Source organism: Phalangium opilio, unplaced genomic scaffold (assembly GCF_054372755.1).
Source record: "Phalangium opilio isolate 3A_F unplaced genomic scaffold, DU_Popi_V2 ptg000003l_1, whole genome shotgun sequence".
Lineage (NCBI taxonomy): Eukaryota > Metazoa > Arthropoda > Arachnida > Opiliones > Phalangiidae > Phalangium > Phalangium opilio.
In genome coordinates, this window is record NW_028324145.1 from 10,320,205 (window position 1) to 10,347,787 (window position 27,583).

General features: G+C 36.2%; 2 protein-coding genes across 4 annotated transcripts; one reads left to right on the forward strand and one right to left on the reverse strand.

Annotated features, from left to right (window-relative positions):
• Positions 1-1,542: 1,542 nt before the first annotated feature.
• LOC149717728 (uncharacterized) lies at positions 1,543-15,367 on the reverse strand. 2 transcript variants are annotated; one of them, XM_089840615.1, is made up of 11 exons: positions 9,976-10,297; positions 9,095-9,148; positions 8,395-9,016; positions 8,128-8,308; positions 7,673-8,036; positions 5,868-7,577; positions 5,596-5,804; positions 5,378-5,524; positions 5,134-5,251; positions 4,704-5,032; positions 1,543-4,509 (listed from the first exon to the last, which is right to left on the reverse strand). In XM_089840615.1, exons 4-11 carry the CDS (start codon positions 8,287-8,289, stop codon positions 4,222-4,224), a joined length of 3,327 nt encoding a protein of 1,108 aa, XP_089696741.1. In that variant the 5' UTR covers positions 8,290-8,308; positions 8,395-9,016; positions 9,095-9,148; positions 9,976-10,297; the 3' UTR covers positions 1,543-4,221. The 2 variants fall into 2 exon arrangements, with proteins under 2 accessions (XP_089696741.1, XP_089696742.1); XM_089840616.1 differs by lacking the exons at positions 8,395-9,016; positions 9,095-9,148; positions 9,976-10,297 and adding an exon at positions 15,227-15,367.
• LOC149717729 (uncharacterized) lies at positions 11,203-27,452 on the forward strand. Of its 2 annotated transcripts, none has more exons than XM_089840621.1 (4): positions 11,203-11,491; positions 24,294-24,425; positions 24,506-24,688; positions 25,585-27,452. In XM_089840621.1, exons 2-4 carry the CDS (start codon positions 24,365-24,367, stop codon positions 25,833-25,835), a joined length of 495 nt encoding a protein of 164 aa, XP_089696747.1. In that variant the 5' UTR covers positions 11,203-11,491; positions 24,294-24,364; the 3' UTR covers positions 25,836-27,452. The 2 variants fall into 2 exon arrangements, with proteins under 2 accessions (XP_089696747.1, XP_089696748.1); XM_089840622.1 differs by lacking the exon at positions 11,203-11,491 and adding an exon at positions 20,059-20,206.
• The last annotated feature ends 131 nt before the right edge of the window (positions 27,453-27,583 follow it).

Genomic DNA, 27,583 nt, shown 5'->3' on the forward strand with positions numbered 1-27,583 from the left:
CTACTGCACGCCAGCGTCTCCTGACGGCGTAATAGGCGAGCCTGTCACGCGCTTTAACCAATCAGCGAACTCCAATTTTAACATCATAAACGGCGCGCGCAATTTAAATTATATAAACGGAACCAAAAACCCCTACTTTATGACAATCAACCAAGGCCTATTTATTTACGTCAGATACTGCCAAAACTTGGATTTAACTATGTTTTTCAGACCCCAGACCCATTTTTAATTAGTGCAATCATATTTAGGATGATTGAAACCATTTACCCCAGACGAAGTGCTGTAGTACAAAGTAGTGATGCCACGAATATTCGGTTACTATTCGGTATTCGGCCTATTCGGCCATTTTTTTCGTATTCGGTATTCGGCCGAATATTTCGTAATATTCGGCCGAATACCGAATCTCCAATCATGAAGGAAAAACACGGAAAAATTACTCAAAAATTATTTATTTCAATAACAATTTTTACTTTAGTATTTATAATCTACCAGTGGTAAGTTGTGATGAATAAAAGAAAGCATATAGTGACACGATCTACTCGCAAATGTACCAAAAACCTAAAGACGCTATAGACGGGTCCTATAGTGTTAAAGAGAGCGCGTTGAAAAATCGTAACTTCCCCCTTTTCATTCCCTCCTTCCCGAGTTTATCACCAACGTTGAAAGCTTCCGCGCAGGCGCGCTGTAGCAGAGGCGGTAGAGAGCGGATCTAAACCATGGAAGAACTACGCGAGTTCTTCCATGTCTAAACAGTGTATCCCTCTCTCTGCTTGCGCGCCAATATTGCGCAGAGCAGTAATCGCGTTACAGCTAGTGCCGAGAGCAGGGCCGGAAATAAGAAAAATTTCTTATAGGACATGTGTCCAGTGACCCCCTGTTTGACTAGGAAATTTATAGGACATTGTCCACTAGAGTGTGCAAAAATAGTGTCGGATCATCATAGTCAAGGTATCAAAACTTGGGAAAATTTATTGGTCAAAATGTCCAGTGACCCCCTTAGTTTTTGAAAAAATTATGGGACATTTAAAAATTTTATTGGACAATGTCCAGTGTCCTGTGCTTATTTCCGGCCCTGGCCGAGAGGAGAGGAGAGTTTTCCCACGTGACCCTACATTTCGCGTAGCCGTCTGCCTATTAACCTCACCATTCCATACCCTTCTTCTTCCATGATGAAACCTGTCCCATTGCGGTCCGTGCGGGGGATGTACGTATTTCGCGGAACGGGTTACAGCTCATAAAGGGTTTCGCGCGAGTTGCACATATCTCACGCCCGAATATTCGGTGCTTCGGCCGAGAGCATGGCCGAATATTCGGTATTCGGTATTCGGCAAAATCAATATTCGCGGCATCACTAGTACAAAGTAGCCTGGTCTCCTGGTGTAAACGGTATCAATCCTCCTAGTGTCCAAACTATGTATAAAGAACACTCAGTTAAGCCTACTTGTTAACGATAAAGGCAAACTGTTCTAGCCGTAAGCCTTTTCCCATGTAACTTTCCAGGTTCTGTAGCAAAGTTTGTCTGTAGAACGAAACTGATCACAATTTTTTTTTTCTTAAAGTTCTCTCTTTATTCCTGAACATTCTTATTGCGTGGGTAAAATTTTTCCTGCGCAATGACCCTATCACAGACACACATCTCCTTATAACCCATTTCCTTTTTTTTTTCTTTTCTTTTCTTTTCTTACCTTACCTTTTCCCTTTACACAAAACAAATCAATGATATTATTTCATTTGTTTACCGGGCCCGAAAAATAGCGCGGTAACATCAAAGGCTTTGTTATATAATATTATTAATGAGTTTGTTACGAACCACGCGACATATTTTTTGCGTTCTAATTCAATACCAAACAAATATAGTATTTAAAACGTTCAGATCTACCCTGAGAAATATAATTATTAAATCCTAATTTATTTTTTTTTTAAAAAGAAATATTGTTCTGAAAAATCTTACTTTTGTTCAACAGAAATTTAATAATTTCTTTTTAATTTCCTAATTAAAAATATTAATTTCAAAATAGTCCTATCAAAACAAATTTTAGACCTAATTTAAAATATATATATAAACTGGAGTCCTTTCTTCATAAAACGGGCAAACACGTATTAGCCAAGAAGAATTTTACGTAACACAAAAGATATTTAGTTTAGTTTTTTGTTTTTTTGGGGGGGGAGAAAATTAGCCTTATTCCTGATCAGCGCCATCTACCCATAGCGGTGACTTTGAGAACTACTGTAAGCGGCAAGCCAATCAGATGTCGCTAAAATATGGTGACGTCATTTTTGGTAAGACCCGAGAGTGCCAATTAGTGACGTCACCAGATTTTAGCGACATCTGATTGGCTTGCCGCTTACAGTAGTTCTCAAAGTCTCCGCTATGGGTAGGTGGCGCTGATCAGGAATAAGGCTAATTGAAAATTTTGCGTTAACTCGTTTAACAAACATAGTAAGTTTTTCTTTCAATTTGAATGCCTCTAGAGTGACTAGATTTAAACATGATTTTAACTGCTATAAGCGGTAACATAATGGTTTTTCAACAGTTTGACGTAAAATTTTAAACTTAAGTAGAAGCCTGAGGGTTAACTAAATTTTGTACCGTTCCGTTATTGTTTGTTGTAAAGCTGAAATTATTTGAGTTTTCTTTTATGTTTGTTTGTTTACTTCTTTACGGATATTTAAGAGAGAACTTTGGGATCATGATTTATATTACTTCACCAACGAAGTTTTTCGAAAAAGTAGGTAAATTTAAGCCTCGGTTGAAGAAATGTTTCCAACTTTTTCGTCGTTTTTTTGGGGGGGGGGGGGAGAAGCCATCTTTTTTCCCCCATTTATAAGGGACAATTTATTCTCGGAAATAATCCAAAATTATCTCCGTAAAAATTACCATATCGCATTAATTTATATGTAAAATAGTAATTTTTTGGAGTCACCAAAAAAATCTTTGTGTCTAAATTTCTAAAGAGCCTTTCTTTGAAATGAAGTAAAAATTAAAATTACTTATTCAAAACTAAAGTCGGCGCTGCGCTGAGGAATTTTTAGGGGTTCAAAGGGCGGGCGGATTTTACCACTTCAATTTTGTTTCAGTCAAAATAGCAACCTAAACATGATCCCAAAAAAATGTTGCTTTCGACGACGACGTGTTTTGACATTCCCTATACGTACAAGTTCTGTGTTCATTCAGAGCAAACTCCGCTCCGAGTGATTTAACAATTTCAACTGAGCTGCCAAAATGTTTCTTTAAACAGGCTCGTTAATTCCTACTAGCGTTTGTTTGTTTGTTTGGTTTTTTTTTTCATCTATTAATATTTGGGCCAGGTTAATTTAACTAAAACGAATCCATTAATTAAATTAATTTGCTCCATTCAATTCAATTCAATTCCGAGGGTGGCGCCACCCAAAGTGGTTTCTTAAGACGAACAATTCAAAATCGAGAGACAAAGAGGATTAAAGATCATGTGATCATTTGGGGGGGGGAATGAAGGGGAAGGGGGGGGGGGAGACGGGAGAGAAAAATGTTAATTTGTTTTTGATTTATTTTTTTGTTTTTTGGTTTGTTTGTTTTTCTTAATTTTATATTTTTTGTTTTTAAAGACTTTAATAGTAGAAGAAGTAGAACGAGACTTTTGAGAAAATTTGCAACGCGCACGCGTAAGGGTACACCCCTTAACTTACTTTCACCCCCTTTTTTATTTAATTAATCTTTACCTAAATTAAATTAAATTAAATTAAACTAAATTGAATTTATAAACCCATTAATTTAAAGTATTTAAAAGTAAATTACGCAACACTAATAATAATAATAATAAATTGTTGGCGTAAACTTTCATTAACTACGGGGGGTTTACCATCAAAAGCAAGCGAGCAACGAGGTATTTAAATCAAAGTTCACTCTTTTGGGAGTAAAAAATAAATTAAAAAGAGTATATAAACTTAACTACCATCCTCGTGTGAGTGAAGTGTCTCTTCTTTTTTCAAAATTAAGCTAAATTATTTAAATAAAATTTGACTTAGCGTATTATACCTGAAAATTAAAAATTTATAGTTTACAAATTCTCAACCTACAGCGGGAGAATTACGTAATGTAATGTTTTAACTTTTAAAGCTTCCTAATAATAATTTCTAATAAAAATTCCACCGTTACCAAAACGATACAGAGAGAGAGAGTGAGAGAGGGGGTTAGACAAAATAAAAACGACCTTAATTATTCTTTTTAATAATTAATAAGACTCAAATTTTGTGAGAATTATTATCCGTATTAAAAGTAACGGAGACGACGTTTTTCTTGCCTAAATTCTCTTGTTGTTTAGCTTCGTTTCTCGACGAAGAGATTGGGAGTTGATTCGAAAATGATTTCTTTGATTTTTTGGGTCGAATAATACGTCCAAATCCACCACCACCACCACCACCACCACCGTCTTTACGAGTTTGACCACCACCACCATTTCTTTTACTGATTTTATTAAAGTCATCGGTGGTAGAATTCAAAGGCAAAGAATTAGAGTGTAGTTCCGTCTCCTATTATTATATAATAATTAGGAGCACCCCGTTAAGACTACATTTTAACAACCAACAACAAAGGATGGGGGCGTAAAGGTTAGTACAAACTCTGGAATCGTGTCTATTTCTATTTCTATTTCAAGTTTTCCAGGTTGGTACGAACTTTGACTGGGGGATTAATTTAATGAAAGTACAAACGGATGTATTCATACTTTGAGAGATGAAGCGGAAAGAGATGGAAAATCCTTCTCTGATTCCAGCTTAAAATTCCATTTTGGGGGTAAGGGTGAGGAGAGTACTTTGGATCTAGAAAGGATTTCTTCCGAAATGGGAGGGGAAAATGACAACGGGGAGAGACGATCTTGATGGCTGGAATAGCCGTGCAAAAAGGGACAAGTGACGCCTTTGAAGCAAGAGCCTTCTTCCCAGAAACGACAAGTGATGGTCGACAAATCGTGAGAAAATTTACAATCACTACGACGGCAATTTCCTTCCAAATAAAAACTGCAAGGACGTCGATGTGGAGAGTGCCAATCGTCTCCTTCAACGCGCGAATACAAACGCCCAATATACCCGTTAGTTTGGTGTTTAATTTAGCCAAACGAGACACACACACACAAAGACGAGTCACTCGAGTCTTACCGAGCTTAAAGTGAGCTGATTTGCGTGGAACTTGTATGTCAAAAGGTTGGCTTAATCGATGCCATTCATCCTCAAGTTCGGAAGAGTATAACGCATTGTTTGTGGGAATAGCGGGAAGCTATTGTTAGAAAACAAAAATCGCTTTTTATTTTCTTTCGCAAATTAATTCTTTTTACACAGGAAGATCTAACCCAACTTAATTCAACCAAATTATACGATCTCGTAGGTAACGACGAAAACTAACCTCGTTATCAACTGTATAGTCCAAGGTTAGTTCCGCGGAACCATCACTATACCCCTCCAGTTCAGCAGGAAGATCCGCCGGGATCCTTAATATCTCAAAAACTTCCTCATCGTCAAAGCTAGTTGTATTTTGATTGGTTTCCTCAACCTGTTAAAACAATAAACAAATTGAAACCTTTCATTCTTCAAGAAACTCCGGGACATTCAAATAATTCTTACCTTATCTTCAACTTTCTCTTCAGCCACCACGGTGTCATTGTTATTTCCATCTTTCGTTTCAGCATCAACTTCAGGGCTAATAAGCAATTCGTTTTTCGGGATAAAGCCCTCGTTAAAAGCAGTCGCATTGTTGAAGTCCGTTTCCTCAGTATCGTCTGACGTACTCCAAGAAGGTTGACGGAAATTGACGTTTATTCCAAAGGCTGAAGCTGAAACAATCGTGAGATCCTTTTTATTTCTCCAGTCGGGCGACGAAGCACCCTTGACATTACCAGTGTCAGCGCTGTTAATATATCCGGAACCCCAGATTCTGGTATCCCTCTGGAAAGAATTAAGATTTTCTTCTTTTTCAGCAATGGCGCAAGCTCCAACTTCGAGTTCGGTGATAGTATCCAAAGGTTCCAAATTATTCCGATATCCAGGGAAACTGTAAGTCGTTTGTTCTTCGACTGTCGTTTCGCGATCCACAGTTGTTTCGGACTTATAGCCAGACTGTATCTCTTTTAATTCTTCTTTGAGTTGGGTATCCATCAAGTTGGAGCGTTCGATTTCCAAGACTGATAATGGCGAGGACAGCAAGTTCTCTCTAGCAATGGCTGGCGTCCGAGTTTGAGTGCCATCAACAACTTTCTTCTTAGCTTTGATATTGGTGGCCGACTGTTCCAGGGCCGTGATGCAAGCTTTCGTATCTATATTTCCATCCGAATCTCTGGATGACTTTGGCTTAATAGGGGCAAAGTGCGTCGCCTCGGAATGCAAGAGATCTTCGCATTTGGTCGGATCTTCGGTAGCGACTACAGTTTCAAATTTCGGCGCTCGATTGGTAAAATTTTCCAAGCCAAAGAAAGAGCCAAACCCTTTAGGTTGAGGGACGTAAGGCATAAATGAGCTATCTTCATCGTGGTTAAGACCCTGGTATTTCAGCGAGTTTCGCGAATTTTGTTTTGAAACCCAACTAGCCGTTTTCTGAAATCCATCTTGAAACAAAGGAGCGGGCAGCAAGGATCCCGCGGCCCCTATCCAATATTGAGAAATAGGATTGCCTAGTCCGTGTTGACATTCTTCTTTGGCGGCCCCGCTAGAGTCGTCCGCCAAGTCAGTCTGGTTCGTTTCATTCGCCATTATTTCCATGAATTCCTCCATCGGCAAATGAAAGAGTCCAGCAACTTCGTCAGCATCGGAGGTTTCGTCAGAGTCAGTTGGAGAAGAAATTGGAGTCGATTTGGAGCTACTTTCTTCAGTCGAAACTTCTTCCTCGGTTGTTGGTTTAGTCAAAGATTCTTTGGGACACGCGGAGTCCCCAATAGGTTGCTCGTCATCAGACGGAACCTCCGTCTTCTCGTCATCATTTCCAGCTTGTTGAAGATTATCTATGGCTCCGAGAGTAAATTTATTCGAATAAAATTGCAAGGTTGAAGAAAACGGGTCAATCCAACGAAGTTCGTCATTAAGGTAACTCTCGTGAAGTTTTTCCAAAGTGGTAATAGGATTATCCACAAATTTCTCAATTTTTCCAGGATAATCCGAATCCGTCGAAACTTTCTCGGATAAAATAACATCCAGTTTCGAATTGCGTAAAGATAATTCTTCATTCCCAAAAGCTTGACCTTCCAAGTTTCTAACGGGTTCTTCATTCGCGACAGCCAATAATGGAAGAATATACTTGGCAAACGAACAAGCGTCTGAAGCTTTGTTTGCGAAAAAACTCGAATAATTCCTCGACTCGTCATTCTTCAAACATGGAGAGAAGGCGGATGGTTGTTTGTTGTCAGAATGACCACTTTCGTCATCAGAGGACTGACTACCATCTTGCTTAATGGAATCAACAAAATCTTTTCCCTCGGACGCTGGTGGGGTTGCGTCACTACCAGCGTTTAAGGAAGGTAAGGTAGCGTCATCCAGATCCACTTCATCATCAACATCACTGGATGAATGACTCGAGGGTAAGTGAAAACAAATATTCCCTTCCACTAAAGGAGACTCTGTGAAAGAAATCACATTGAATTGGATTAATGGTACAGTTCTAAGGGTTTCAGGGACCTTAAACTCATTAAGAATGATATCAAACGCTCTTTACCCGAATCAGCTTTGGAGTTCTTCATCTGTATGCAAATTTCATTTAGTAGATCTTCAATCCCCATGTCTTGCTCAGCAGCAGCTTTGATGCATTTTATAGCGATATTATTTTTAAATTCATCCGGAACCATGTCCATGTAACTCTTATCATTAACAGGTTGATGGTCCATATTGTTTGGTCTTATCCCTCTCCCTCCTCTAGGTCCTCCTCCCCCCGATCCGTCCCCTTTCATTCTAAGTTTCTCTTCGACAATGACTATTGCGCGTTCAATCTCGAGTCTTTTTTGATCAATGAAGTTTTTGCTGTTTTTCCAATTTGGGTTAGGAGCCGCTTGGTTCGCAACGTCGCGCGAGTTGTTACTTCCCTGCAAGAGTTAGAAAAGAAAAAAGTTGGTTAAAACCCTACCCTTGATCTTTTTGGTGACCAGGTGACCAGGTAGTTAAAGTGTTTCTTACATCCAACGCATCTTGCCCATCCTCAATGAAATCAGGATTGACGGTCAAAACGGAAAGGATGAGGTTGGCGTAGGTTCCATCATTTCCACTTCCTTCCAGCCTTTCTCTGAACCAAATCTGGAAATCTCTGATGAAGTTAGATGGTAGTTTTTCCAATTTCATTTTGATGAGACATTGTGCACTATTAATTAAAACATGATAAAAAAACAAGTTTAGTAAAACAAAAAAACTAGTTAAACAGCTTCATACACCTCTTACACTTCTTACATTTATATATTTTTGATGTATAAATTCTTATAATTATTTCATTTGCACTCTAAATGTTTAGTTTGTATGTATAGTAAGTAACACTTTTCGTTAATCGTTTTTTTTTTTTTTTGGTTGTTGTTGTTGTTGTGTTGTGTTACAAAGAAATGTTTCTCAAAAATTCACTAACGCGCAAAAGCCACGGAAATAGTTTAAAAACCACAAGTTTTGTTCAAATTTCCTCGAACAGTCACTGATATGGGCTCTATGTCTCCTAAAGACGGTTTGACTAATAAATAATGTAATTTCTCGGTAGTCGATAACTCTTAATTGAAAAAACCAAAAACTATATTGTATTGTATTCTTCAAATAAAGTTCCGTCGAACAGGAACGTGTATTAAATTGAAAAATAAACGCGAAATAAAAAAACTAAAAAAGTTCTTAAATGGGCAAGGATGAAAAATAAAGGGGGAGGGGAACAAAGAAGAGGTCAAACGGAAAACACGCAAATTCTTTATTTTTAGTCTTCCATCTTATTTGTGGTGGTTTCTCGTAAATTATTGAGAAATGACCGCCAGAGAAGAAACGGCCAAAGGATTCATCAGCCTCATCATCTTCTCCCAACGTAACGTGGGACAGAGAGCTTAAAAAGCAACACTGTTTTCAATACAAGTTTTTTGGGCAAAATCCTAACAGAAAGTATATAAATAAACAGCCATACCTGCTGAAGGTCTATTAAACAAAACTGAAGCTGCCTGAATAGACAATTCGCAGCCTGGAAAATTTGTACAACATTACAAAGGGTAGAAAACGAAGCCCTACAATTAATGCTTTTCCTTCTATTATAGTCATGCCCCTGGGGTATTGCACAGATTAATGAAATAAGAAACTTTGAAATTCTAAAAAGAACTATTTTATCTCCAAGCCAAGTCTGTATATAAGTACTAACGCGATAATGGTAGGTTTGGTCAACTTAGATAACAAGCATGTTTTGCCACCATACATGTATGATTTATGTAGGAGGATCCTGACACTATACATGGAAAACTGAAAGTTACAGTTTGTCTAGTTGAATTTTATGACAATATATCTTCAATGTGAGCGTCCTGAACATAATTTAGCCTTAATACTACGCTTAAACAATTAAACATTTAATTTAGCGATTAGTGATATAGAATTAGTTTCCGCATAAGTTTATAACTTATCTACAATAAGTTATTAACTTATGGTTTCAGTATCAGTTCCACTAACCATTAATTCAAGATACTTAACTACCTTAAGACTATTAACATCCATTTTAACCATACATCGACATAAATTTCTATAATTTTAACCTTTCAATAAATTAACTTATCTGAGGAAACTAAAAATTTATTTAATTCGATAAATTTAAAGTCGCGTAATAGATCTTTCCCGCTTATTTGAGAAATTGGGCGCCAAGGTCCTCTTACCGAGGCTTAGACAATCGTTAGGCCTAACAAAATCTAGACAGAACGTAAAAGATACCCACATTCTATCGATTCAAAGCCAATATTCTAATAATTTAAAGATAAAAGCAACTCTAAATAATGCAATAGATAAGATAAACTGATAATTTCTTACCCCTTTGACATAAAAAACATGTAGAAGGGGGTCGCGGGGCAGTTATTGCACCACCCTAACAGTCCCCACTACTGGGAACCAAGTTGGAACGGAAAGAAGCCGGAAAAATCGCACCCCCCTTTTTTCCTAGGCTTACAAATCTCGCGGCAGGTGAATTCACCTTTTTGGGGGCTACGCCGCCCTTTATGGGCTCAATTAAAATATTAAAGCCGCATTATGACTTTCGCTACGCGTTATCTTATCAAAAAAACACCCATTTAAATTATTCATAGAAGATCCAATACGTTCAAAATTTTCATCGATAACTTAATGCGTAGATTCGAATGACGGTTAACTTCGTATTTACTGCGTTTGTGCTTTGAGAGGCCTTGAGTCGAAGCCAAAGAGGTTGAAAAAGATAAAGAAGGGAGAGTTTCCCGCCAAATGTTTCTTCTCCGTTTTTCAATCTCCCGAGTTTCTCTCCCCCTCCCATCAAAGATATTACAAAACTTTGATTTTATCATACTTAAATTGGGGTTTTACTGATACATTTTATTCTTAACAGTTTCTCTCTCAACTTGGTTAAAAATGGAATGTCTCTAAAGTTTCACAGGCTTCTTTCTTTTATCTCGCCTAAAAATCCAATCTAAATAAAGTTTCAGAACTGACAGCGGACTTTTAAAAACACATGAAGCGCATACAATACCACTAATTACAAAATCGCTATTCTCTCACGCCCTTCCCCTATTCTCATTTTTCCAGACGCGTCAGAACTTTGGGTTTACAAAGAGATTAAAAGAAATCCTTTTGAATATGTGATACCTCTACTTGTTGGGTTTTTAAACAAGGTCCCAAAAATAAGCAAACTGTTTGCAAGAGGTCCTAATTTATAGATGGACCTAATCATATAAATTTAGGTTGAACTTTTCAATTTCAAAAACTTTCGCAATAAGAGAAAAAAACATCCAAGCAATCAACTATAATAATTAGTGCCACAAAAACCCCCAATCATTTGTTACAAAATGAAGCTTTTTACCCGCGTAAATTTCAAGTAACTTGACACCATACTGGGGTTCACTGTCACTGTGTCACAGTCCAACACCCATCGGGCGGCCGGGCCATTGCACCCAATAAACCCCTAGAGTAGAGCTTGCCTGCATAGATGTCTCTGGGAAAATTGCGATTCGCGAGAATAATATCGTGCTGAGTAAAGATCGATTTTCCTTTTCCAAGTATCTAGGCTTCTACTTCTCCAACACAATAATACGAGAGTGGAGCGGAGAAGACCTTAACTCGCGTACCGTATACTTTAATAGACAAAAAGAAGGTGGTGGTGTAGTACAGTCGCCAGAGTCTCACGCCGAGCGGGACATTTCAGTGCGATGATTACTGATAGTCGGGACAGAGCGATCGCCGCTTGTTTTACAAGTCTCTAACTCGAATTAATACAGTCGAAACAAGTCCAGTTAACTAACAACCAATTCTGGAATCGTTAAAACCTACTACTAATTCGCGAAATTAAGGATGTCCCGAATGGGTAAGTAAAGTTATACCCTCAGTTGTCTTTGATCTTAACAACGACATTATAAGAAAGTTACACCAACTTTTGCTCAACATTTAAAGATGTTACACTATAGAATTTAATCTTTACTTTCAAGAATATTGAACTTGTTTCGTTGTCCCATCGAAGGGTAACGTGCAAATATTGCAAGCAAAACAAATAAAGAATCCGCGATGATAATTACTGAATGCAAACCCCAAAAAAGAGCTAAATGTGTAGTTCATTAATTCTCAGTTTGGGAATATTGCCTTAATTCAATATTCTAGAGGGGATTATGAGTAAACCCTTTGATAAAATAGACAGTTTAATTTTGCCTACTCTTTGTTCTGTAAAGTAAACACGTGTTATTATTTTAGTTTAAATAATTTTATAACCTGATATTACAACGCGTAAATTAGGCACATGCCAAATTGAAGGGAGAAAGAAGAAGAAAAAAAAAGTAGTTGTAACCATGACAACGATGTCAACATATTTTGTTTCAGGTCGGACGAAAAGCTATATAGTTGAAACCGGGCTTGTACTATTAGCTTTTATATCCAAGCCTCTTTTTCTCACCTACAGTTGGCATTTGCTAAATACAGAAGCTTATAATTTGGAGAGCTAATTCTTAGCGTTTATTATACTATCTTTGGAGTATGAGTTAAGACAAATGATCTTAACTGTTAGTCAACTTAATCTAATTTTTTTAAACTGTTAGTTAACTTAATCTAATTTTTAAACTGTTTGTCAACTTAATCTAATTTTTTATGCTGTTAGTCAACTTAATCTTACTCATTATACTACACTGTTTCTTAGCCCTGTATTCAATAGTTACTCTGTTTTTCACACCTCTCTTTGTATCCGATGTTCGTACACAAGCCACTCTGCTGGCTTCACGAACAGTGTTCCATAAATAAATAAATAAATAAATCCACTACCGAGGTTCTTTTTGAAATGTTCAGGGTTGTCTTTTAGTTTTAGATAGTAGTTAATGACAAAATATTTAAGATTAGATATTTAAAGAAAATGTTATCACTAAAAGTATTGATAATGTGGAGACATGTGTTGACAAGTCATTTGCAAGTGTAATCAATTCAACAACCGCTATTTAAAACAGACTGAAAAATTTGTAGTATTCTATTCGATTCCGTGATAGTTCAGTTCTAAACCGGCAGGAGACGCTCTCGCAAATTACTGGCAACACTGAAGCGCGGTTAAAGTTAAGAAATGGGGAGGAAATTTCTCTTGCCCCTTTAGTGCATAATACACACTGCCTATATATACACTTGGCAAACGCACAGCAGGTGCTGCTAATAAGCGTGACATTATTCCAATATTGGACAGTTTTTTCGCGCAAAATTTTTTCCCTTTACTTTTACAACAATGCCTGCATCCCCCCATTAGGTCTACCATCTTAGTCAAGTTAATAATGAATTTAGATTCTCAAAATAACAGATATAATCCTTTCAGTCATTCTCCAAGGCAACCCTACCCTACCCCCTTTATATTTTTGACTAAAAAAGGAAGGCTTTCAAGTTTCAACATAGGTAGAAGCTTACGAAGAAGAAAAAAAAAAAAAAAGAGATCAAAATGATTTTGCGTTCGAAAGCCCCCCCTCTCTCTCTCTCTCTCTCTCTCTCTCTCTCTCTCTCTCTCTCTCTCTCTCTCTCTCTCTTCCAGTACATGCCTTTTTTTGGCTGTAAATAAATTGCTACAGTACCTCTTTATTATTTTCTTAAAATCTCACAAGTTCCTCTCTCTCTCCCCCGACAATACCCCCGTCTTTTCTTCTTACAAAGAAATTCTCGGGAGTTGGAGAGAATAAATAATAAGAAAATAATTTGAGAAAAGGCTTTTAAAAGATTGGGGATTTTCTATTTTTCTCAGCAGTAATAATAGACACCTTTCAGTTGGCTGAGTAGTTGGTCAAACCCTCCCTAAATATCACCACAGTTCTGGCAGCCATATTGGTGGGTTTTAGCTTTCCTTCAGCATTCAACCCAGCAGTATGACCGTTTAAATTAGGGTTGTAAGTCGGAAAATTTTCCGCGGAAAATTTTCCGCTCGGAAAATTTTCCGGAAAATGACCGAGCTATATTTTTCCGGAAAATTTTCCGTATTTTTCCGCTACCGGTTTCTCAATTATAATGTTAAAACTTTAAAATTTTTCAATTGCCTTTCTTTTCAAAACATTCATTATTTTGTTTTCGGTGAATTCGGAGGGGGAAAAATTGTTTGTTAACCCTGTTTAAAGTCACAAATTATGGAAAAATCAACCACTAATATTTGGCGGTACTTTAATAAATCTACTAAAGATGGCAAAATAACTGGAGAATGTATATATTGTAAACAATGTTATGCAAATAACGCAACGTGGATGAAACGCCACTTTTCATCTGGTATGCGCAAAAAGTGTTCCCTATCTGTATTGAAAAGTTTTAAAATTAACTGCACGAAAAATGAGTCATCTCATGATATGCAACTACATTTGGTAAGTCAGCGAGGTGTAATTAGTCAAATTCGTAATTCAATTATATAAAAAGGCTGCAGTTTCTATTTTAAAATGTATCTATTATATTAATTTCGAACTCAGGACAACAAAACTGAAGAAGCTATCGAAATATCTTCAAAAGTTTGATAAATTGACTCAAAGCTCACTTAATGGCTAGTTTTATATTTTTCCGATTAGCGGAAAATTTTCCTCATCGCGGAAAATTTTCCGGAAAAGTTTCCGGAAAATTTTCCGCGTTTTATTTTTCCGGAAAATTTACAACACTAGTTTAAATTAACTAAGTAATCTTAACTCCTCCCCAACCGAATAGATCTTTTCGACACAAAAAAGGGGGTGGTCGAGCCTCAATATCGGGACGTACAAGGGGGCTGATACATTGCCGTCTCTGCTCACTCTCATGATACAAAAAGACTACAGCGCAGGCGCCAAAAAGCGAGATGGAAGGCTAAGTTTTACCCCAGTGTCTTTCCCTTTTAGTTACATCGAAATGGTCTATTTGTGAGAACATCTTAGGTTTGGAACTAAATGAACCCCGGTTCCTACACCATCCCTCTCCGTTCCAAGCTAACCTTAATTACATAACCTTTAACCATTAAACACGATCATAGTTCATTCCACATAAGGAATTTCTTTCGGACTGTTAGCACTAACGGACGAAAGATAACCACGTACACTAATAAATGCTTAGCGTCCCATTTAATCGCGTGGAAAGGACGCGAAAGAATAAAGAACTTCTTTCGCTTTGTTATGCAAGTAGTATAGTCCGGGTTAGGCTTAACACCGCTAGCCTTCTTTGATCATGGTTAGCCAAGTCAGCGAGAAAATATAAAGGGTTTCAAAACGGCACGCGCTTATTTTCCCTCCACAAAAATGGCGCCAGCTCACGAATATTTTCCCGCCAAGAAAATGGCGCAAGCTCACTTATATTTTCCCGCCAAAAAAATGGCGCGAGCTCAGGAATATTTTCCCGCCAAGAAAATGGCGCGAGCTCAGGAATATTTTCCCGCCAAGAAAATGGCGCGAGATCACGAATATTTTCCCCCGGTAGATCATGGCCAACTTGGATTAAAGATTGTAATCCAAGTTGGACTTTAGTAGGTAAAACTAAAGGGATATATATATATATATATATATATATATACAGAGTATCCATTTAATTTTACCTCTTGATACAGATTATAATATAGAGAAAATAATTAATCATGCATAAATCAACTTACGCTTATCTAAAATACATTTTGGGTCCACTGATAGGCTGAAGCTCCTGGCATTGCAGTTAGGCTTCACTGGGGAACGTCCTGGTCTTTTATCAGTCTTTAAAGTCCTAATTTTTAAAAGTTTCTTTTTCGTTGGCGCACTTTTTCGTTGTACCAGCGAGGACTGGTTGAACTGTGCTCCAATGCCCTAAGTGTAGATATGACGATATTACGGGCCTTATGCCAATGGGTACCCAGTTTTTCTCACTCTTGGGTAAAAACGTGGGTAGGGCCAAAATGATTCTTTTCAAGATCAAGATTAAAAGGCTTATCATTGGGGGATGTCACGCTTAGAAGATAACTGGTACTGGTTGTTGATTGTACATCTTTGACCATTCTTGGAAAATAACCCCATGGGGTTTTACCCTTCAACCCCTAGTGTTAAATTTGTGGTAGCAACTATCTGAATAAGTAGTACTTTGCCCCCGATAAAGTTTGGTGTAAAAATTTCCGAATGCAGGTGTGTGGTGGGTGGGTTTTTTATTTTTTTTTTTTTTTTCAATCAAAGGAATTTTGTCGATCTCCTTAGATTTCTTTTTTAGTTTCTTTTGCTAAGCCTAATGATACTTTAAAATGCTAAACCATTCATGAACGTTTTACCTTACGCTTGAATTATTAAAGGTTAAAAGGAATGGAATTAATATTTTTTTTTGTCAAAGAGATGCGATTTCGATTCGATTTGATGAAGCGAAATTAAGTCCACAATATTGGCATTTTATTCAATTTGCATATAATTTTAAATTTAGGCTAAATCCTTTATCAGTAGAATCAACTTGAGGGTGCAAGCGAAAAACACACAATATTGGCATTTTATTCGCCTGTAACATTAGGCTAAATTCTTTATCAACTTGACGGAGCAAAAGAAGATCTTAATTAACAAACTTTTTGATAATTTCCACCATTTTTTTTTTCTAATCAGAGTTCCTAAAACTTAATGCATGAATGAATGAATGTATGTATGAAATATTTTGGAGAGTGTCTGGAAGAGCTAATTGCATATTGATCTCTCCACCGTAAATGAAACAATATGGAAATAATTTTGGTTTTGTTTCAGTCTTGCATTCTGTAATCGCGTAACTTGCTCTAGCGTTATTTTAAATAAGTTAACAAACAGATTCGGAAATTGAAGTAAGAGATGAAAAGGAAATTGGCCTAAAACCTTAACTCGTTTCCTTTGCACAATATAGGCTTAGGTATTTTACACGCTATGCCTCTAGTAGTAACCAGTGAACACGTGGTCACTGTAGTAACCTTCGGAGAAGACCTCGTGGGGTTATACTTACAATGGCTGTTTTTCATTTTCAAAAACTTTAGAATTTCAAACACGCTACACATTATAGGGGTCATGAAAAAAATCAAGATATTGTAAGCGTCAGTGGTGGTGGTTTTCTTTTCACAAACGGGGGGGGGAGGTATTTCCAAACCAAAACTGCAGAGAGAAAGGCTAGTAGAGTTCAGTTTGAATCAGTACTTGACAAATTGATTGAAGGTCTGACAACAATGCACTTTGAGATTGAAAGGAGAGACATTTTGTCATTATTTGAAAGTGATACCTTAAAAGTAAATGTGTTTACTTAAAAATAAACAAAAAAGAGTCGCGTTGTAATATAGGACTTTGGAAGAAAAGATCCATTTAAAATTTAAAGAAAAACACTAGATATTTTAGCGTAGGCGTGTCGCTTACTACCCCCCCCCCCAAAAAACAAAGAAAAACAAGATGTACAAAGACAACGCTGTATGAATATGATATAGTCTTTCCGGAGCTTTAGCCTTTGATCAGGCCGCTTCCCTTAATAAACCTTATAAACAACCACACCCAAAATCTCAGATCACTCGAAGTTTGCACCAAAGATTCCCCAATTCAAACGCGTACGGATATCATATACCTTATTGCAAACACGGAATGAATTAAAAATTGTCGGAAACTATATCCCGCGTGTCCTAGGATGATCTAGATTCTAAAAAATAGAGAGAGAAAAAAAAATTAATATTCCTTCCACCGTTTGAAGGTTCTCTAACTCTTTAAAGGTTGATCACGTGATTAGTCTAGCTCCTCCCTCAAAGCAAGTCCACCTAGATACACAATGACTCCTATTAACCGTATGAATTCCCACTGTCACAAAATATTAAAATATGTATTTTCAAGGTTAGATTTAGTTCAATATTCCTCGGGGAAATGAACAAATTCAACATGTATCAATGGTAATCGTATAACGTCATACCAATGTTTACAGAAGTCTCTAGTCATAGTATAAACAAATAGATCGAATAGATTGGCCGCCAAATTCATAAAACAAATGAAGGAATCGAGGCCAAATGTCTCTTTACGATTTAAGGAATAAGGAATAGACAATTCCATTAACAACGTGCAGAGAAACCTCTTAGGTTATTTAACTCGCACCAAGAGGTAGGCCTTCACTACAGGCGGGAGGCTAGCAAACTCGCACTGCCTCTAGCGGTGCATGCAGCTGCTTCTTGGCGCGAGGGAAATTAACCCAAGAAGGGTTTCTCCCCCTCAACTGTGTTGTAATTTCTTCTCTGCTGGAATTAATGGAATGGTCTATAGGCACCGCGTGTTATTTTTCCTATTGAGTTTAACATTGTGTAAGGGAAAGGATAGTGCCAATCCAATGGTTTTGTTTTATATCTCTTGGGAAACGAAATGAAAGGTAGTTATCCTTCTACGGTTATCGTTTCCAATCGAGTGGCGCTGACTACCGCGCGTGTAGTGGTCCCATCTCAACGTCAGGATTAGCTGGAAGACGTGAATCTTATTGAATCTACGCGGGGGCGACTTTATTTTAGGATGTAATGGAAAACCGGGAACCAAATCCGACACGACTTCGAGAAGGAAAGACAGAGAGAAAGAGTTATATAAGAAGGGGGCTCTCGAAAAAGAAAGAAGGAAATCTAACAAACTCTCATTTCATTTTCAAGATACACTTTTCATTACTATTTTACTCTTTCAATTCGGTCCAGGAGGAATTGAACAAATACTTTCTTTTATATTAATAAATTTCTTTTGCGTTTTTTAAATATTTGATTTCAAATCCAAATATATGACTGGCGAAAAGTGAAAACAAATTTTAAATAAAATATCCCTGGAGGAGATTGCGAATCTCAGTTTTATTGTTTTTAAAAATTTACGATTGGTAACCGTTTTATAAATTAAAATTTAGGCTTAGCTTTGGGTAACGCTTGTTGCTAACTGGTCTACTGGGAATAAGGCTTAGTTGGGTGATGTGTTTTCAATTGGAAACAGATTTATAATAAATTGTAGTTAGGCTTAGGTAATGCTTATTGGTAACAGCCTAAAAGGTCCACTGTTAATTAGGCTTAGCTTTAAGTAATATGCTTGTTGGTAACAGTCGAACGGATCTATCGTTATTTAGGCTTAGTTGAGTAATGTGGGAATTAGGCTTAAGTGATAAGCCTTTTAAGTGCGCGATATTAACCTGTACTGTACCTCCAAGTATCCTTATACAGTTTTCTCATTGAGCAAGTCATATTTGCCCATAGAACCTAAGTCTGAACAGCTTAAAGCCTGATGTTTGGGTTTATATACTTAAGCACTTATACAGCGAGTCGTTGTCCGTCACTGGGGAACTTGCTACTATATTTCCCTTATTATTATCACAGGGTACAGACCGTTACAGATACTAAAGTAAACAGCCATATATTTCTTGCATAAAGAAAAAAGAAGAAAAGGAATTTTTCTTAGTCTTCAAAAGGTGCCGAGAGAGTATGACACTGGCAGACTAACAAAAATTATCCAAGAAACTTTGGATTAGGCCCACCATCTCTTCATTTTTATGACGCAGTCATAAAGTCCAATGTTCTAAAGGGGTATATATAAGCTTACACGAAAGTAACTACTCTTTAGATTTTTGTTTACTTCAGTACATGTCAAGCTTTACCTGGTTATAAAACATCGACCAAAACAAATTTGGTAGATTATAAAGAAAACTAAGATTTACGAGACAGTTGTTTTTTTTTTGTTTTTTTTTTCTTTTTTCAAACCTGGATGAAGCAAGTATCCAAGGCTTACCTTAACACTCTCACCAAGACCTTCTTCAAAGTTTTATAGGCTGATGAGAGTCCCTTAGCAACCAATATAACTAACTTCTTCACGTAACCAAGGCTTAAAAAGTTGAGAAAGTTAATAACTTAGTAAGCCTTGGTTAGACGAAAACTATATGAATTGCGGTTTTAGTCTATAAATAACATTAAACTTGTATTAAAGAAAGGCCTACCAATCTTCCCCCATTATTGATCATTATAATAACCTATTAAAGATACTCTTTACGTCTTTCCTACTTTCCAATAATATCTAATCAGAAAATACCAGGTTTTCAAAATTAGAACATATTTTTAGCCTATATGCACTTTGGTAAACGCGATTCTTCAATCAGCAAGAATGTTAACCTCTTCTATCATATCACGTGTATCGATCATATACTTTAAAAGTCTACAATGAAAATTCCAACCCCCCTCCCTCATTCCAATCTTTACCCCGACCCCCTTTAATCGATATAATCGGTTTTTCTAATCGAAAAATCGCACGCGAGTTTTTGTAGTAAAACATGAAACTTTATAACATTATTACATTCTATAAACATGAAGTGGCGTGGTCGATAAAAATGTTTTAAAGTTGCTTTGTTGAAAGAAATGATTTAACTTAAGGTTTTGTTTGTAGACGAAATAGCTACAGTTAAAAAGCCAGTCAAGCGCTAAGCCTAACTGTGTACCTCAACAAGAACTTAAGGAAGGGGTCACGCGATTGGGGGAAAAAAAACTATACACCCAGGCGGTTTTTCGCGCCAAGTCAGCTGGGGAATTTGTAATAAACTGCTTTGCGCATGATTATCTAGAAGAATTTAACTAAAATACATGCACGATACCATGGAAGGGAAGAAAGCAGAATGTCATCAACATTTTAAATCAGTAGTTATTGTTTTTCGATATTTTTCTGATAATATAAAACTGTTATTATAAAGGAAACGCGGGGGCGGGAAAAGCCTTGGGTTTAGCGCCGTTTTCAGAAAGTTCCCGCTATTTCTCCAAATCTATTTTCAAATAAACCTTTTAGGTTTAAACCCAAGGGATATTTAAATGCTCAAACAATTACTGTTAATTTATTTAACTTTAATGAACGAGGGAAAGAAATGAATTTTAATTTGGGAAATTTTGCTAATCAATTAAAATAATATATTAAGTTTTTGCGGATTTAAGTACGACTTTAAAATAAAACGGAAAAATATTTATGGTTCTCTTTTCTCTAAGTTAATAACATTCAAAGTTCATTTTATCGTTTCCTTTCGGCAATAAGAAAAATAATAGAAGCCATTTATAAAGTCGAAAAACATTAAAAATGATTTTCATATAGTTTTAAGTTTAGGACTCTACAATAGTTAGAAGATACACGTTTTATACGTTGGATAAATGGGAAGGACGAAACGATATGACCAACTCCGTTTTCTCCTAAATCCTAATTTGAGGAGGCGGTATTCAGCGCCGCTAATGAGGCGTTTAGCTGGGTAACCCAAGTAGTAGTAAAGACAGGATTGTACACTTTAACTTAGTGGTGGTTGACGTTTCCTGGGTCCCACAGTAATCAAAAATAATGCCCCCTAACACCAAAACCAACGTCATAAGCAGATGTGATGTTAAGATTTAATAGCACCGCGCGACGTACCGTGATAAAAACTTTATATTTTTAGCCTAAATTACGGTATAGTATTTTCCTAAGCCGGTTGAAATTTAGGCAAAATATATCTTTTTCCTATTAAAACTAACGATTCTTAAAACCATTCTCCCGTTACGATTCTGAGGTTATTTAATTATTAAATGGTTTTCTTTAATAAACTTTAGAGATTTTTATTTTATTTATGAAAACCCAATTAGGTTCAAAGTTCATGAAACGCCATTTTTTAAAATCGTCTATTATTATAGTGCAATGCTAACTTCTTTGAACTTCCATCTGTATCTCAATCCCCCCCCCCCCCCACAAAAAAAGAAACTAAATAGATGCACCAATTAAGAAGATTTGCCTAGATTAATTTAAGTTCAAATAGCTAAGAAAAAAAAAAGAGGGGGAACAAAATCAATGAAGCTTTTAAATTTCGCGACAGTTAATGAATTTTATCAAAAGGATTAATTTAGATTGTTTCTCGCGACAACTATAACGTATTAATGAATCGGAAACTTCCAACAAGAGTTCTGGGATTCGAGATTAAGCGGGAAACGGACGGGGGAGGGAGAGAGAGAGAAATGGGAGAGAAACTAAAAGGTGAAAAGAGAAAAATTGTCTCTTCCAATCGACTCGTGCAGAATTCGTAATCTTGAGGCCGGGATTTCCTTTATTAGAGACAATTAAATCCGTCCACCATTATTTAAATCTAGAGAGGAAATTCCACATTTTATGTCCCAAACCTCTTTAAATTAAAAGAAAGTGTTTTCAAATTTTCTGGTTTGGGGCAAAATTAAGATTTTAACCAAAGATATATTTTTAATTACAAACAGTGAATGTATGAAGGTTGTTTTAATTAAATTAAATAATAAACGCTTCCTTTTAGCACGCTGTTTTAATCAGTGTTTATCAACAAAGTAAATTTACGCCCGTCAATGATTGATTTGTTATTCCTAAAATTACGTTTAGAATTAGATCTTGATTTAGGCTTAACAAAACTCCATGAAATAGACCTCAATTTAGGCTTAACAAAACTCCATGAAATAGACCTCAATTTAGGCTTAACAAAACTCCATGAAATAGACCTCAATTTAGGCTTAACAAAACTCCATGAAATAGACCTCAATTTAGGCTTAACAAAACTCCATGAAATAGACCTCAATTTAGGCTTAACAAAACTCCATGAAATAGACCTCAATTTAGGCTTAACAAAACTCCATTAAATAGACCTCAATTTAGGCTTAACAAAACTCCATTAAATAGACCTCGAATTGATCACTAATATTAGGCTTAACAAAATTCAAAGAATAACATCTTGAATTAGGCTTATGATTTCGTATGAATTTAGGCTTGAATCTTCAAATTGCAATAAATTACATTTTGAAATTAGGCTTAACAAATTCCTATTGTACCTAGACCTACAAGAGCTCAAATTATAGACTTAGGATGTGTACATAGCATAGTGGCGGTTTCATTTGGCAAATATGTCCCCTTTCCGGTAAGAGTCTTTATGAAGATTAATTGAATTTTAAGAGCAGCAAATTAAAAGAGCGAGAAACAAAGGCATATAATCCGCGGTCAACCAGTCAGGGTGGGGTATACCCTAGGCTGACTGCAGAATGGTCACAACACACATATGCCTGTATGAGACGTTTCCCCCTAGTTTGGTTCCTTCACCTTTTAGCACCGTCCATCGCGTGTTTCCCCCTCATTTCCGGCCATTTTTCGTTGTCATGGTTACCATGCAAATATAGGAAAACGTGGCTTACATTCTTTTTTCTCACTATTTTACTTCACTCTGATCTCATCTAAGTTACAGTAGAATCACATTATACATTATTATGATCCGTGTTCAATCCCCACCACACGCTAGAAATATACTCTGTCGAACTAGCTAGGCCTAGTAATATAATAGCTTGGATCCCAGAGGATTTTATTACTAAGCCATTTACGCGCTACGTTCTCTCTCGTCTTCCGAATTTTGCCTTCTAAAAAGTCGTTAATTTTTAGTATTCTTTTCCCAAAACACCGGAGCCGTCCCGTGATTATACCCAATACATTTTATTATTATTATTTCTCATGGAAATATTTATAAACTAATTTTTAATAAATATATCGGTGTTAAATTATATTTGGGTTAAATGTATTTTGAAAAATGCTATGTTATGGAAAGCCAACATTTAGGCTGAACAAAACTACATGCTTTTTCTATGAGCCCCTGTAGAAGTGTTTCACCCGCTGCACACCAACAATCTAATATAGTCCACTGAAAATCAACGTACAGTCTAAACCGCTTAACTCAGGAAGCTGAAAATTTGCAGGGACGTTACTCTTACGTAGCAAATACTCATCAAGAAATATTTTTATAATTCGCGGCCATCTTTTAAAATGGCGGCCAAAAACATAGAAAACCAGCTTTGTTTAGGAATAACGTTCTTACTTCCAAGAACTTAATGATTTTTCTGGTTATAATATTCCCTCCACCATAAAGAGAGGATTATATTTCGGTTTTTGATTGATCATATATTATTCAGGACGATTTAGTCATTTTAGGATGGAAATAATCCTCTACACTGTAGTGGTATCTCCCACAACTAAATTGAGAATATTAATGTTTAAAACATGATTTGTCTAGACTAGACTCGGATTTTAGATGGAAAATTCAACCTACATCTTTGGGGAGAAGCGAAAATAACTTAAATAAGCCATTGGTCTACAAATTCATCCTCAAAATACGGCATAAGAAATTACAATCTAGAACTATAAAAATTTAAAAAATAGAAAAATAAATAGAAGCGACACCGGGAATTCCTCTTCCCACTTCCCTAACTTAGAGAAGACAAAATAACCCCAATTCACATGCACTCTCTTTTGGTGCGGGTAAACTATATTCGGTTCAGACATTTTATGTAATCAAGATAGTATGTTCCCCATATAAGTATTATGTTGCATGATGACCACTTTGAAAAGCGGAATTGACTTTAATTTTCAATAGTAAGTTAGAGACAACCATCAGGGTTTAAAATATTATTTGAAAATGAAGATGAAGAAAATTATATACTGTTGATATACCACCTATTTCCCCAATCGAATCAAATACCTCTTTTTTTATTTTTAATGAAGAAATAATTCCATTAAAACTTGGAATAATAATAATATACACTATACCCTTCACCTTTCTCGGAAAAGGGACAGTAATTTAACGTGAGACCCTAATAATTATGTAAAGCACGTCATTAACCAAGGGCAAACGATACTAGAGAACGAGACTATAATTTTAAACGTATTTCGAATTGAAAACATCGCGTGTATAACGTTTTTTTTTAATTTTATATCTTGCAGAGTATCAGCTTGACATTTAATCAGATTTAATTGATTGGATTTAAATTGAATTGGAAATCACTTCAGAGAACATGGGTTTCACGAAACGTGCCTTCTATTTCATTATTTCATTACTGAATATATTAATCCCAGGTAAATAGAACTCTAGGCCTAACTACAATCCTGTTTACATCGTTTAATTATTCATGATATTTATTTCTTTCTCTACACAGAAGCCATCTGGGCCATCGACTGTTTTAAGTGCGTTTCAATTAACGGTGACAATTTTGCTTGCGAAGATCCATTTCATAACAACTACACTACCGATATTTTGGAGACACCTTGCTGGGCTGGTAGAAAGACGCGAAACGGTTTATTTCCGGCTACAGCTTGCATCAAACTATCCGGAATCTATGGTAAGGCAGGCCGGCGATAGTGAACCATGACCCCCAAGAGGATACAGCGTATCTTGTAACCAGTATCACTCACGACGAGGTCGTTTTACCAAAGAGTGAAAATCCATCAACTCTCCTCGTGATGTTGCTGGTTTCAGATGTCATTGTTTTTGCGGTTTCAAGTTCGCGACCAAGTCTTAATTGTACATCTCCTTAGATATAATTATCAAGAAAGCGAGGTCGAACGTGCTTGAATTACAGTTTTGTATAGAATGATTATTATATCTTCAAAAATACTCAAGGGGGATAATTATACGATCATTTGTTCTTTTATTTTCGTTCAAGAAGTTTAATTTCTACCCCCCCCCCCCATCTGTCGATATTACGCCCAACTTTATCTATAGACCATTTCATTAATTCCAGAAGAGGAGCAATTACACCATAGGGACGGGGGAGGTCACTTTCTTGGGTTATTTCCCTCGTGCCAAGAAACGCCGCTAGAGGCAGCGCGAGTCAGCTAGCTAGTCTGGTGTTGACTCTCAACGCGAGGAAAATAACCTAAGAGGGAGGACCTCCATCCTGGTAATAAATGGAATAGTCTATAGTTTTAAACCTAGCCCAGGTTTCTTTAATCTCGGTTCTGAATGAGCAGATGTCTCGAATCAAAAATGACACCTGAAATCATGCCAAGTATGGCGGACCTTGGACTATAAAGTGAACAGATGGCCATATATACATCACTTCAACATATTAAAAACGTTCTGCTTCCATATATACCTTCCATACGGGCCACTGGTTATTTTTATTATTATCTGATTTTATTGGTCTGATTATCGCCTCGAAAAGAACTTGATTACTCGAATCATTTTAAGGGAAATTTAACTCTCAAAATAAAGCTATACTTAAATGCCTTTCAGAGGACACGGGAGAGTCAATGGTGGTTCGAGGTTGCGCTTTGGACAGCGGTACACTGACCATCGACACCGAAATCGTCAGAATGAGTCATTGCGGAGGGTTTTACTTTCAAGAAAGATACGTCAGCGGTTGCCTACAGAGTTGCTTCGAAGACGCGTGTAACACTGCCCAAAGGACGCGATCTACAACTACTTTCATATTAATGGCGTCCACCATATCAGCCTTCTTGGCAAAGAATAACCTTAAATGGTGACACTCCTAAGCCTAAGTCTTCTAAAAGAAAACGCATCATCAACTTCTTCAAGTATAATATACTGTATACTTTAGACTTTCGTTCGAGACTTTGGAATCAAGCTCATCGTCGCTCGAAAATTAGACAACATTCTCTTGAGAGTTAATAAACGAATTTTCCTACAAACTTTCGCGAAGCGTAGAAGCATATCGTCATTGACGTCCAACCGTTATACCATAAACATAACGTTACGTAACACAAAAGGGTAAATAAAAACAAAAAACAAAAATTAAGTTCTAAAAATGTCATCTATAGCTTCCCCTAATCTATCTTAAATACTGGTCCTTAAGGTGCGGGTGGATTTTGTAAATTCTACGAATAGGCTATACTTTCTTAAGTAGATCAAGGCAACGGCTGTAGTTAGTAGTTAGTAAAGGCAGAAGTAAATTAAACCGAAGTTTTCAACTAATAAAAATAAACTCTGATTTGGTCAGAGTTTATACACATTTTTACTAAAATAATGGTTTAAATAAGTACTTGGCAATATTACGAGGTCATACCTTAAAATGGTGGCAGTATACTGAGGAGCTACGTAAGAAATGCGAACTCTTGTGGCTGAATTCCAAACACACTGATCATAATTCTGCCACAAACTATAAGTATCGTATGACAACTTCGGTATAATTTACTAGGCCTACTAGTAGTTCAGAACCCTATATATATACGTATACATAATTTAGGCCTTCAATCCTCCAGAGGGCCTTAAATCTTGGTAATCTTCCGTTGAGGTTACGAAAATCAGCGAAAATCTCTATTCTATTAGATATATAATTAAATTTTTAAAACTATATATAACTATATATATATACCCTGAATGGGAAAATTATACAATATCAATATAGAAAACTGTTAAATATTAATTATTAATTAATAGCTTAGGTAGAAATAATCTAGAATAACTCATCAGATCGAGATTGCATTTACATAATATTATAAAATGATCATCATCTCTATATTCATAATGTTAAAGGTTGCGAAGAAATAATTTTAAGTTCCCCTTTCAAAACACGAGGAATTAAATAATAACGTTTCTATTTAAGTCAATAAAATTTGAATAAACAGTTGGGCTTAATTTCCAATGGAAGAATTTAAATCCCTAAAGCAGCCAATCAGAATTTAGTAACCAACAAGAATTGTTAATTCATTGTTTACTAATTAATGAAGATTTAAAGGCCTCTATTTGCGAAAAGCTTCGTAAACAAACATACAAACTTATTTTCATATAAACACGAAACTATTAGGAAAAGCGTTTAATATTTACATTCTTAAAATAATATAACAACCTCATCTCCGCATGGTATTTAAATTAAATAAATACTAAAACATAACGAAAATTGAAGTTTTAAATATTTAACTAAAATGGTTCGCTCTGACTTTTATTTGTCTTTAATTTATTTAATTGCGAAAGTTAATAAGCCCGAGATAATTAAGTATATCTTTTGAATAGTAAATTTTGAAATTGATTAAAGTTTAACTACAATAAATAAGCAGCCCAATATGTCAAAACATCGCGATATTCTTGTGAATCACCCTATCGTTTTAAATGCCTAGAATAAAAATGCTAAATACAAAGTTCAAGTAATGTCTACGAATTTTCGTGTTGGTATGCCATGGAGACAACAATATCAAATATAGTATCATAAATTTATAAGATATGTTCACCATAAGTTTATCACTGGTTACGAAATGGAGCTTGTCATGAAGTGAGA